Below are 13048 nucleotides of genomic sequence, written 5' to 3' on the forward strand. Positions count from 1 at the left end.
AATATATAAATAGTAAATATAAAATAAAATAATATAAAGATAGAAATAAGTAAATATAAATATATGTCTGTCTATAAATCTATCTAAATATTTCTCAACCTGAGTTTCGGTGAGAGGAAGAGTTATATTCAGAATCATCAGGTCTGTTGCTGTTTACTCCAGAGAGCAGTCAGAAGCTTCTCCTTACCAGAGAGACATGCAGCCTATTTTTACACTTCTAAGTAATCATGGACTACAGGATAGGAAAAAAATCACATTTTAGTATTAAGAGAGCCAGAGTAACAATAATAGCTATTATTTATTGCTGTGAAATAGCCTTATGTATTTGTTGGGGGTTCTATGGGTTAACTCAAATCAGACTCAGAACACATGAATTTGTTTCTGACATTACGTCACGGTTTTCTCCTTCTGGGCAATGACTCTTATGTAAATATGATGGCAGAGTGGTTGAGGTCATGATGACTCCCAATCAAATGCAGCATTTTTCCCTTCAGCTGGCACAAAACATATTTAAGTTTTAGATTTCCCTACTAGAGCTCTATAGATGTCGTTGTTCTTTACGGAAAGGATTATTCAACCCATACCAGCAATGTGAAATATAGGGCTTTAATAGTATTTACAACAGATGTATATAAAAGGAAAAAATAATGAAAATTATTCAATGTTAGTGAATTCTTTTCATTGGGGGGGGAAACCCACTGGAATATCATCAGAGCACAGTCAAGAAAGACTTGACAATTTCATTCATAACCCTGGCAACTGGAAAATCTCATAAGAAAACTGTAACTAGAATATTTATTTCTGCCCTACATGTACTTAGAAAACCAAGCACATATTTTTGAGGTATTCAGTCTAGGAATTAAACAGAAGATAAATTTAATGGATGCTATATAATCATCACTGGCCTAATTATCATCATTTTGCATTTGATAAGGGTCATGTTTCATGAATGTCATCCCGAGTGCAAAACAAAATAAACCTGACAATAGTCTTGGCCTCCAGGAAACACTAAACTGGAAGGTCATCAGCTGTCACTTGGAAGGTAGCCGTCAAAATTACAAAAAAAAAAAAAAAAAAATCACACGGTCATGTTTTTTGCTTAGTCAGTATTTCTCCTGGGGTATTTCCTTTATTCCTAACACGTGGTTCAGATGGGACTGATACAGTTCTCTCTCATCCCAAACTCTAGAAGTGGAGACACGACCTAGGTCTGACCACTTAAGAGTATCCCATCATTTTGGTCACAGTGATCGGTTCAGAGATGGGCATGAGATCTCAAAGACCAGCTGGAGCACTTCTGAGGACTTCTGATGAAATTACTGGCAAAGACACTCCCTTTTGGTTGGGATTACCAGCTATGAAAACCATGCAGAACCTAATGCTAACAGGGCCATCTTTGCCACCAGATGGAGAAAGACTGTAAGAATAAAGCCACCTCAGAAAAAGCATAAAGAAGAGGACAGAGTCTGTGTCCCGTGACACATGTTGAGCCTTTGGTTTGAGCTGTGCCTAAAGCCTGGGGACTTCCTGGTTATATAAGCCAATAAACCCCCTTTTGTAGTTTAAGTTAGTGTGAGCTGAATTTTTGTCACTTTCCGTACCTTTTCTTTTTCCATAATGAATATGGAATCACATGAAATAATAGGTCCTCTTTTCAAAGGTATGCAGGGAAACTATTCTTTTAACTGTCAACTTAACCCTATCCTTCCAAATATATTCTCTTTAGTCATAAATGCCATGCAACAAGGCTGTATCATGAGTCAGGATTAGAATTAGCATAAGGCTCTTGTCCTAAGAGACCTACTATAGAGGGTCCATGGTGAACTGGAGCAAAGAAAACCAGGAATACAGAGACCCGCAACTTGCTAAAGTATTAAAAAGATTTTGAACACATTTAGGGACTATTGAGTTAAACAAATTAAAGAGGTTTCTTTACTGGGACTTCTCAAAGCCAGATATTTACTAATTGTAACTTCACCTCTAAGCGTCTTCTAGGTTATACAGTATTTTCCAACAGTGTGGACACGGATTCCTGACTAAAAAGGGTTTTGAGAATATGCTTTCAGGAACATCTGACTCTACGTATTTCTAAATAGCTTATTTGTCCTGATCATTTTGCTTGATCTCTCTACTCTCCTTAGCAGCTAACCATTTTCATGGTTTCAGTGAAAACGTCCATGCTAAGGATCACTGGAACTCTTGCTAGCTTGAAGTTCGAGTCCAATTGTTATTTTCCAATTACTGACTGTGCAATGTCAATGGAATATCTCACCATTACTTCAAACTCAGCACACTTAAAATGCCCTAACCCTCTCTCCTCTCTGCTCTCCTGACTCCTTCAATGGTCTGCCAGACACCCACACTAGAGACATGCAGAACGCCTACAACCAGGTCCCTATTTGGCCTTTCGCCATCGGCTCACATCTGGCCATACCTCAGCCTCTCGGTTGGCTGCTCCACTCAGGGCTCTTTTCCAGACCTCACATCACTACCAAGTCCATCCTCCTAATACATCCTTCACTACTCCATACACTTTCCTTATTCAATGACCTTCAGCAGCTCCTGGGCACAGGGAACCTAAAAAATCTCACTGGGCCTTCACACGGCCTGCTTCCTCCTATTCAGGTGACTCCTTATTGCATTACTCCCCCCCAAACACCATTTGTTTCCCTTAAGCTTGTCTTACAATATGCTACAGATACGCTTAAGACAGACCAAGGGTTGCCAAGAAGGTGAGCTTTCTTTCAACTGCTTTTAAAAAGTCCCACGCCAGCAAGGCTGTGCTGAAAGTAAATCGCACACTCTCTTCTGAAAATCTCCCAGCCTGTACGTTTCTGGTGGTCCCAGACCCAGCTCGTACTCCTGCCTCTGGTCTGGTGTACACTCCCCTGTTTTCTTGGGATAGTTGTTGTTGAACCTGGATCTGCCCTCTGGGCTTTGTGCTTGCATCAAATCGGCCGTGATGTTTGCTCACTGTTCCTCTGGTATCTGTGTCCACGTCACTCAGGGATTTGCGGTGATCCGAGCCTACGGCACAATTCTTCCTCTTATTAAGGAAACACACAGTGCTCATTCGTATCTGTGCCTGTGGTCATTTTTTTTTTTTGGATTGTCTGGAATGCCCTTTCCTCTCCTTTTCAACTATCCAAATACATAAATAGAAGAAAAGTTCAACCAAAGCCCCATTTCCTCTGCTTATGAATTTCATCTGCATTGGTGCCTCTCCTCTGAACTACTACAGCACAGGGCTCAAACTCCACAAGTTAGCATTCAACTACACAGTCTTTTGTACCACTGGCTGCTGTTTCATGACTATCAGTCTCACCTCCCTAGTTATATAATATAAACTTCCTGAAGGTAAAAACCATGCTTCATACTTCAGTATTCTCTGACCCTCCACAGGGCCTATGCTGGTGCTACAGAGTAATGCTCCACGGGAACACTTGGCTGGCTGATTGTCAAGTGACTCAAATATCTATTGCTGGTCCGTAACTTCCTTAATTCAATAGATGACAACCTGCCAATGCCACAAAGAAACTCTCCAGCTTGGATCACCATCATCTCTCTAGGAAATTATGGTTTGTTGACTTTCCTAAAGCCAGGTCTAGAGTATAAACACTGTTGTTATGTGAGAATCAACTAGAAATACGGGAGCAGGAAGACAGAGTTCTTAAGGAACTGAGATTCAACTAATAGAACCATTAGACTGTAGACATAATGACATGACAGGAAAACTTCCCCAACAAAAAAGGTATTTATGATGACAAATATGTAATTATATTTGGATCTATAGGTATCAACTGCTGCTTGAAATTTGGGAACGCTGGAAGGCTCTTCATTAGTACAGATTGAGATTATACTTAAAAGTTTTCACTTTATTCACATGCAGACAATTACTGGTAAATCAATTCACTAAAAAAGGCAGTGACAGTTATTTTGTGGGTATACAAACATGGCTGAAATAGGATCGATACTCGACAGGTTAAATAAAATCATGCAAACACAGCGGTTTGTAAAAAAAAAAGCAACTTCTAAGTGAATAAAATGCCAGCCTTGTCTGCGACAGACCAGCTGGTCCATTTCCTCTAGCTTTTGTGTCCCAGCCAGGCTTCTGCTCTGCCCTGCAGCTTGTGGGCTTCGCACTCCCACCCTAGCAATAGTACACTCTTCTCTCTGGGATCCAGTGCTTTCAGTGTTTTTTTTTTAATGGAAGCAGAGAACATTGATGGTTTAGTTATGAGGCAATCATGGAGGAAATATAAGGGCTGTGCTCTGCCTGGAAAGTGAGCAGTAATTTTTTTTTTTTTTTTTGCGGTACGCGGGCCTCTCACTGTTGTGGCCTCTCCCATTGCGGAGCACAGGCTCCGCATGCGCAGGCTCAGCGGCCATGGCTCACGGGCCCAGACGCTCCGCGGTATGTGGGGTCTTCCCGGACTGGGGCACGAACCCGTGTCCCCTGCATCGGCAGGTGGACTCTCAACCACTGCGCCACCAGGGAAGCCCGTGAGCAGTAATTATATAGAAGACCTATTCTCACATCTCTATCTTCCCACAGCATATCCTAAGAGGTTCAAGTGAAACCAGTTCTAGAAAATCATTTTAACCCCTGTCAGGCCTTGTGCTTTTCAATGTGCTTAAACTTTTAGATGAGATAGCACACTGAACCAATGCTGTTCTAAAAGGTGACGTGGTTAAGCAAAGTACTAGCAAGTGAAATGATCACAGATTTAACATAACCTATCTGTCACAAAAGGAATGATGGGGCTTCCCTGGTGGCGCAGTGGTTGAGAGTCCGCCTGCCAATGCAGGGCATGCGGGTTCATGCCCCGGTCCGGGAAGACCCCACATGCCGCGGAGCGGCTGGGCCCATGAGCCATGTCCACTGAGCCTGCGTGTCCGGATCCTGAGCTCCGCAACGGGAGAGGCCACAGCAGTGCGAGGCCCGCGTACCGCAAAAAAAAAAAAAAAAAAAAAAAAAGGAATGATGGAGTTTCTTTATTTTTCTCTGTGCCACCTGACATCTGCTTTCTTTGATGTTCTTTTGCTTTATCACAAACACTTTAAAATTTTATTAACTTTTAATTTTATATAATTTTTAAAGATTACTTTCCATTTACAGTTATTACAAAACATTGGCTATGTTCCTGTGTTGTACAATACATCCTTGAGCCTATCTTAAACCCCATAGTTTGTACCTCTCACGCCTCCAGCCCTCTCTTGCCCCTCCTCACCACTGGTAACCACTAGTTTGTTCTCTATATCTTATCACAAACACTTTTTAAAAATGATATTGAGATAGGTCAACATTTGGGAATTGTGCCTTCTCACAATCACAGCACTACTGTTTTCACTGGTGACTGGAACTGATGAGCACCCGTCTTAAATTTGAGAGACATCAGTTTTCCTCTAAACATTCCACAGTGATTCACCTACATCCTTGAGGATAAGCTGTATTTATGTGTCGGTCCTGTCTTTCGACGTCCCATTTTTCAATATATATGTGTGTGTGTGTATATATATATATATATATTTTTTTTTTGCGGTACACGGGCCTCTCACTGTTGTGGCCTCTCCCGTTGCGGAGCACAGGCTCCGGACGCGCAGGCTCGTTGGCCATGGCTCACAGGCCCAGCCACTCCGCGGCATGTGGGATCTTCCCGGACCGGGGCACGAACCCGTGTCCCCTGCATCGGCAGGCGGACTCTCAACCACCGCGCCATCAGGGAAGCCCGACGTCCCATTATTAAAACAGAGATGAAAGATTCCCCAGAGTTAATCATTAGCGCTGGGAAAGGAAAGGTTGATGAGATCATTGCTACACAATGGTAAGGTTGTTTCATGGTGATGATGGATACCCAGTCAATCCACTCTTCTCCTCATTGAATCATACCCTCCCACCCCACACCTGTGATTGTCATTACCCCTCTCCAGGCTTGCTCTTCTAGAAACCAAGTTCAGATCCTGCTGCCTTGTTCACTTGAACAACATGGAAATTTTGCAACATTTTAACCTATTTTATTTATCAAAAGAAAGAGTGTCAGGGATTTGAGAAATGGTGTAAGAATCACTCAGAATTCTGTTTTCTATCATTAACATTAAAAAGCACCCAAGAAAGACTCTTATTACTGTTTGCCACAGAGCTGTATAATATTCCTTGACTCCTGACTTCCATGGGAACCAACATGATCTGATGGGATTATACAGAGACAAATGCCTAGTTTTAATGCCACTGGCATTTTCAGGTTTTGGCAGGGGGCGGGCACCCTGGATACCTGACTAAAGGGTGAAAGTTGATAAAGCTGCCAGGGCCGGAGTGCATGGTGGTTAAAGAGCACACATTACAGAACCACTGACTCTGCCACTTACCCGTGTGACCTTGGTCAACTTGCTTAATGTCTTTGAGCTTGAGTTTCTCCATCTGTGAATTACATCCCTGGAGCATTCTCTTACCCCCCAAATATACTAAAGGTTAAGACTTTTTTTTTAAAACTCTCTAAACAAATTAGCTTTCTTTACCTTCGGAGTTTTTGGGATTTGGAATTAGTTTTACATTCTCCACTTAATGCAACAATGAAAGATGACATGGAAGGTGCCATTTACTGTAGTCAACTACTATTATTCCTGGTTTGGCAGCCACTGAGTCATTTTATTTTTTTTTATTTTTATTTTTAAAATTAACAGTTTTGGCTTCCCTGGTGGCGCAGTGGTTGAGAGTCCGCCTGCCGATGCAGGGTACGCGGGTTCGTGCCCCGGTCTGGGAAGACCTCACGTGCCGCGGAGCGGCTGCGCCCATGAGCCATGGCCGCTGAGCCTGCGCGTCTGGAGCCCGTGCTCCGCAACGGGAGGGGCCACAACAGTGAGAGGCCCACGTACCGCAAAAAAAAAAATAAAATAAAATAAAATAAAATTAACAGTTTTTTTTCATGTTGCCAATGGATGTCCAATTGTTCCAGCACCATTTGTTGAAAAGGTTATCCTTTCATTAAACTGCTTCGGCACCTTTGTTGAAAATCAACCGGCCATATGTCTCTGGGTCACTTTCTGAATACTCTAGTCCATTCCATTGATTTATGTGTTTGTCCTTTTGCTCACATCATACCATCCTGATTACTGTAGTTTTATGGTAAACCTTAAAATTGTGTAGTATGATTCCTCTAACTTTATTCTTTTAAAAAATTGTTTTGAGTATTTTTGTTCCATATACATTTTAGAGTCAGCTTGTTATCACTATAAGAAAAATCCTACTGGGATTCTGGTTGGAACTCTCCAAATCAATTTGGAGAGAATCGACATCTTTATTATGCTGAGAATTCTAATCTGTGAACTCTCCTTTTACTTAAATCTTTGGTTTCTTTCACTAGTGTTTTGTAGTATTCAGCATACATATCCTATGCATGCCGTGTTAAATTTATACCTAAGTATTTCATTTTTAGGTGGAACTGTTTGTAAATGGTATAAATATTTTAAAATTTTGGTTTTTAATTATTAATTGCTAGGATATAGAAATATGATTAATTTTGGACCTTGTTAAACTCACTTATTAGTTGAAAGACTTGGTTTATTTTGGGCGTCATTTGCTTTTTTTTGGTACATTCTGTGGGATATTCTAGGTAGGCAATTATGTTGTCTACAAATAGTGACAGTTTTATTTCTTCCTTTCCAATCTGTATACTTTTACTTATTTTTCTTGTTGTTGCACTGGCTAGGACTTTCAGTCTGATGTTGAAAAGGAGTGATGGGTGTATGGGTGTGGTTGTTCCTGCCTTATTCCCAATCTTAGGGGGTAAGCACTGTCTTTCACCATTAAATATGTTGCTAGCTATAGGGCTTTTGCAGATGCCTTTTGTTAGGCTGAAGAAGTTCTCTTCTATTTCTAGTTTGCTGAGAGTACCCACTTCCTTTTCAGATGGCCTTGAGTCAAGACCAGGAGACTCTGGAGGAAAAAGAGAAACACATCTAGTTCAATGGTAGTTCAAATTCTGGTCTTCCTCAATCCATGTGCTATCACTTCTTTTTCAGAGACCTCAAATAGCTGCTCAATGTATCCTGTCCGGATTTTATTGCTGAATTCAGTGGAAAAGACAGGGTAAGTGTGTGTTTACTCCATCTTATTCGTAACTAGTACTCTTGAGTCATTTCAAAGTGAAATAAGGAAAATTAACCAGTTTCTTCAGTTCTATTAAAAAATATGTATTTTTTAAAGTGTCTAGGATCCAAAGATGAGTTAAATGATATCTTTGTTTCATGGCTACTCTTATTCCTCTTATTTACCTGGTGAATTCCCACTTGCTATTATTCTAAACCAATTTTTAATTTTTATCAAAGTAATAAATGTAAATAGTTTAATAAGCCAAAGAGTACAAGATGTATAACAAAAACAGCAACCTCGAGCTCCACCATCTTCACCCCCCAAATCCCACTCCCCAAAGGTAGCCAGCCACTTCAACTCTGCTTACTATGTCTCCTGCTACTTACCTTCATATTTCTAAATAATATTCTTACATTCTCTTTATATTTAAGTTTCAGACATTATCTATTGACTTCCTACTATGAAGGGTAAGGATTATTTCACCCATCTTACCTAGAACATACATGACTCATGTTCCCTCCCCTTATCATCCTAATAGAGTGCCATCATAAACTTGAGTTAAATCAATATTAATTGTTTATTTTATTATTACTATTATATGGTACTATATTACTATATGCAATATGTTACTATATATTTCTAATTATAATAATACATATTACTATATAGTTATATATACTATCACATACTATTATTGTATATAATTTTTCATTTTTCCCACTAATATGTACTCTTTACTAATTCTTAGCTTTACTTTATTTATCTCTCACTAATTGTTCCCCAAATTCTCCAGCAGAGCTGTAAAATTCTCTCAATATAGTTATTCTATCACATTACCAGCTCCTTTTTTTCCCCTGAAGACATCTATTCTTTCTGGAACCCTGTTTGCCCACTTCGCTTTGGAGTAGTTGTTTTCAGGCACAGCTGTTATTCTAGAACATCCTTTAATGATCATGCTGGGAATTACCTTTGCCTCTTCCCTGGCTAAGACCACTCTTTCCACCCTTTCTTCTTCTTTCTTGATTTATTCCCTCCTTTTGTATAAAGAATGAAAGTTTTTTGAGATTTGCATGTTTAATAATGTTTTTAGTCTACCGTCACATTTGATTAATAGCTTGGCTGGGTATAAAATTCTCGGTTGGAAATAATTTTCCCTTTAGCTTCCAATGCTGCTGTGGAGAAGCCTAATGCTATTAAGATTTATAGTACATTTTATATAACCTGTTTCCCATTTCCCTCAACTTAGAAGTTTTCAGCTTTGTCTCTTTACCCACAGGGTTCTAAAATTTCAAGTGAATATACTTTGGGGTGTATGTGTGAGGGTGTGTGTTTTCCAGTTATTAAATAGAACATCTGTCCTGTAGTTTAGTGAAATTTTCTTAAATTACTTTTTGGGTCATTTCCTGCCCTTTCATCTTCTCTTTCTGGAATTCTTATTAGTCAGATAAGACTTATCTTCTCTCTTCTATTTTCAATTTCTTTGTCTTTTGGGAGAGTTCCCTAATGTCCAATCCCTTTTATTAATTTATTTCTGCTACTACTTTTTAATTTCCAAGAGATCTTTCTTAATCTTTGAAGGTTACTATGTTAAAATAGCACTATGTTTCTGTTTTATAATATTTTCTCTTACCTCTCTGAGAATATCAATTATCACTTTGTGAAATGCTTTTCTGCTTTCTGTATCATCTCTATTTCTCTGTTCATTTGTTTTGATTTCCATCTTTTATATAAGAGGCTATCCATTAATATTTAAGAATAAGGCATTAAAAAGTAGATTGAAATTTTTGTTTTTTGTTTTTGCATAAAGTAGGGCTTGCCAACAAGTGGGTCTTCTTGTAAGACTAGTAGGGAGAAATTTCCAAATGTCAGCATCAGAAAGGCTTTTCTCTAGAGTCACAGATGTAGAAAACAAACTTATGGTTACTGGGGGTAGGGGGAGGTAGGAATAAATTGGGAGATTGGGATTGACATATACACACTACTATATAGATAACTAATAAGGACCTACTGTATAGCACAGGGAACTCTACTCAGTACTCTGTAATGGCTTATATGGGAAAAGAATCTAAAAAAGAGTGGATATATGTGTATTTATTTTGGGTTTTTTTGTTGTTGTTTTTGTTTTTTTGCGGTACATGGGCCTCTCACTGTTGTGGCCTCTCCCGTTGCGGAGCACAGGCTCTGGACATGCAGGCTCAGCGGCCATGGCTCACAGGCCCAGCCGCTCCGCGGCATGTGGGATCTTCCCGGACCGGGGCACGAACCCGTGTCCCCTGCGTCGGCAGGCAGACTCTCAACCACTGCGCCAGCAGGGAAGCCTGATATATGTGTATTTATAAATGATTCACTTTGCTGTACACCTGAAACTAACACAACATTGTAAATCAACTATACTCAAATAAAAATTTAAAAAAAATCACTTGATAGGATACAAGCTTTCCTATGGATAAGCAATGTACTAATTTTAATGTAATTTTGTATGTTAGTACATTTTTACTTATCTCCTTATAAACTTAATGTATCTCAAAAATGATTGTTTCATCCTACAGACTGTATTATTTGTGTATATTGACTCAAAATGATAAGGAAACAAATAAAAAAATATTTTCCTTAAAAAAAAAAAGTGAAAAAAAGAAAGGCTTTTCTCTTGGGCATGTCAGTTTCCAGAAAGGATTTTTCCCAATCTCCTGCTTAAGGGATATAAATATGGATGCCAGCTTCATGCGATCTAAATAAGGAAAGGAGACTTTCACTTTATCTTCTTGTTGGCTATATGGTCTCACTCCTGTCTTAAACTGTGCAGATCTCCATTGTGGCTCCCGTCTCTTGCAAGGGCAGAGGAGAGCTGGCTGACCAGCTGCATAAGATGGAGGAGAAAATCTGTATTTCTAAATGGCCTCTATAGGGGCTTTCAACTAATCTGCCAATTTTCAGTGCTGCCCTGTACTCTAACCTTCTTTGGAACATGGTGTCTTCAAGTCCTGATGCTTTATGGGCTTCCACAGAGTAAAGCTTGCGTCTCCCCCCCGGAGGAATTTTAGGGTTTTAGTTCTCTCCAGTCACTAACTCGGTCATCACCTACACATGTATTTTTTAATCCTCCAAAGTGTTGTTGCATCTCTAATTCTCTTTGTCCTTGTGGTTTTGTACCTTTTTTGATCCTTTATTGTTTTCTTACTGGGATTTTGGTAAGAGGCAAAACTAAACCTGTATTCGATTTGTCAGGAGTCCCTTTCCCCTTCCGTAAAAACCAGATTCAGGTATTATTTTATCTTAAAACCACTTCCAAAGATAGAGTTAAGTATTCTTTGCTGTCCTCCGGTCCCTTAATCACGCTTCCATCACTTTCTTCACCACACTGCACCGTAGTTTATTTGGTTATAGTGCTCCTTGACTGTAAGTTCCCTGGGTCTGTATCTGTCTCTTATTTATTTCTTTATCCTAGTGAGTCTAGGTGATCAACGAATGTTAATTAAATAAATAAATGTAAGAATGGGTGGAACTATTAAAAGGGAGAGGTTAGAGATGGCACTTGTGGCCTGACCTTGTAAGGAAACAGAAAATAAAAAGAGAGACATTTGTAGAATGTTATAGAGACAAAAGAACACGGTATACAGAAAAACTAGGAAAGACAGCTCCAAGTTTGGCTTGCTCTTTACCGTTCTCAGGACTCAGGCTAGAGATGATGCATATTTCACTGTGTGTTTTTTGGTCCTGTTCTCATTTGTCTTTTGAATAAGGCTAAACACTATAATCCTCGGCTGACAATTGTCCTATCATTGAGTTCCTGCTTTTCTTCAAGCTGACAAGTTTAGGCCCAGACCATTTTTTCAATTCCTTTTTTGGGCCTGACAAAACTTTTCCTAAACAGGATTATAAGCAAAGCTCACTTTCAACACTAAGACAGATGATGAATTATGTAACTCACTGGGTCATGATGTAATATTAGGTGTTTGGGTAACACTGCTTCCTTTTAATTTGGTTTTGTTTCCATGTAAGTGTTAAAGAATTCTGTAGCCCAATATTACCTAACTTCTGAGTTTCTAATTTTTATTTGCTTACTAAATACTTTGTGCCAAGTATGAATGCATTTCATTCTTATGACAACTTGTAAAGTACAATGGCATTGTCTTTATATTACGACTGGAAAGTGAAAATTAGAAAGAATGAGTAATTTGCCGAAGATCACTTAAAAAGTGGTACGTGGATTTGAACCTAGGTTTGACCACTTAAAATTTCATGCTCTTAAACAATAGGCTATACCGCTTATAAATAAAATTACAATTTTCTCTATAAATATAACAGCAAGGTTTTATTTCTATAGCCATTGTAATGTGTTGATTATACATAACTATATACATAATGAGCTTAGAACCACAAAAATTCTAGAGCCATTGACTGTCAACATATTCGTTGCATTTGATATCTCAATTTATAACTGATATATTACAGAATTAATTTGTTTTCCTTATACTTTAAATAAATATTACTAAGATTACTTCTTTACTTGCTGATTATATTGTCAAGCAGTATGCAATGAGGATATAGTATATAAAATAATGATCTTAAGGTCTGTCATGAGAGAAAAGAGTTGAAATATTTCTGCCGCTGATGATTTGAAAAGCAATTACCTAAGTTTAGGCCTTTTCTAAAATGTAAAAGCTAAATGATATTTCTATTTTTAATATTACTTTAAAACTCTAATACCCATGATTTTCATAATTTTTATGGTTATCTTTTTTGTTGGATATGCACAAAAGTTTAATGAAAACTCATGGCCTCTTTAAACTCATAAACTTGTTGATTTGCTTGTCTTGGGAAGGTGGTTGCTGATTTAATTTTAGTTACATTTAGCAATTACTGACAAATTTGTGATCCAATGGAAGCATTACTTCTGGAGGAATGTAAAAATCGACTGGCAATTTCCTTCTGAAAGAGTTTATAGGAAGGAAGGCCCTT

General features: G+C 38.8%; 1 protein-coding gene across 7 annotated transcripts in view; it reads right to left on the bottom strand.

Moving 5' to 3' along the window:
* The window catches only part of VWA8 (von Willebrand factor A domain containing 8), a 369572-nt gene that overhangs the window by 85428 nt on the left and 271096 nt on the right, over positions 1-13048 (bottom strand). Inside the window, exon 38 of one of the 7 annotated variants that reach the window (XM_067713444.1) lies at positions 2308-3027. The exons of 5 other annotated variants lie outside the window; for them this stretch is intronic. In XM_067713444.1, the coding sequence (XP_067569545.1) occupies positions 3004-3027 (24 nt within the window). In that variant the 3' untranslated portion in view covers positions 2308-3003. Of the gene's footprint in view, positions 1-2307; positions 3028-6897; positions 7934-13048 lie in introns of those variants that run through there. One more of the 7 variants, XM_067713443.1, reaches the window with a different exon arrangement.

The sequence above is a fragment of the Pseudorca crassidens genome, chromosome 18, assembly GCF_039906515.1.
Source record: "Pseudorca crassidens isolate mPseCra1 chromosome 18, mPseCra1.hap1, whole genome shotgun sequence".
Lineage (NCBI taxonomy): Eukaryota > Metazoa > Chordata > Mammalia > Artiodactyla > Delphinidae > Pseudorca > Pseudorca crassidens.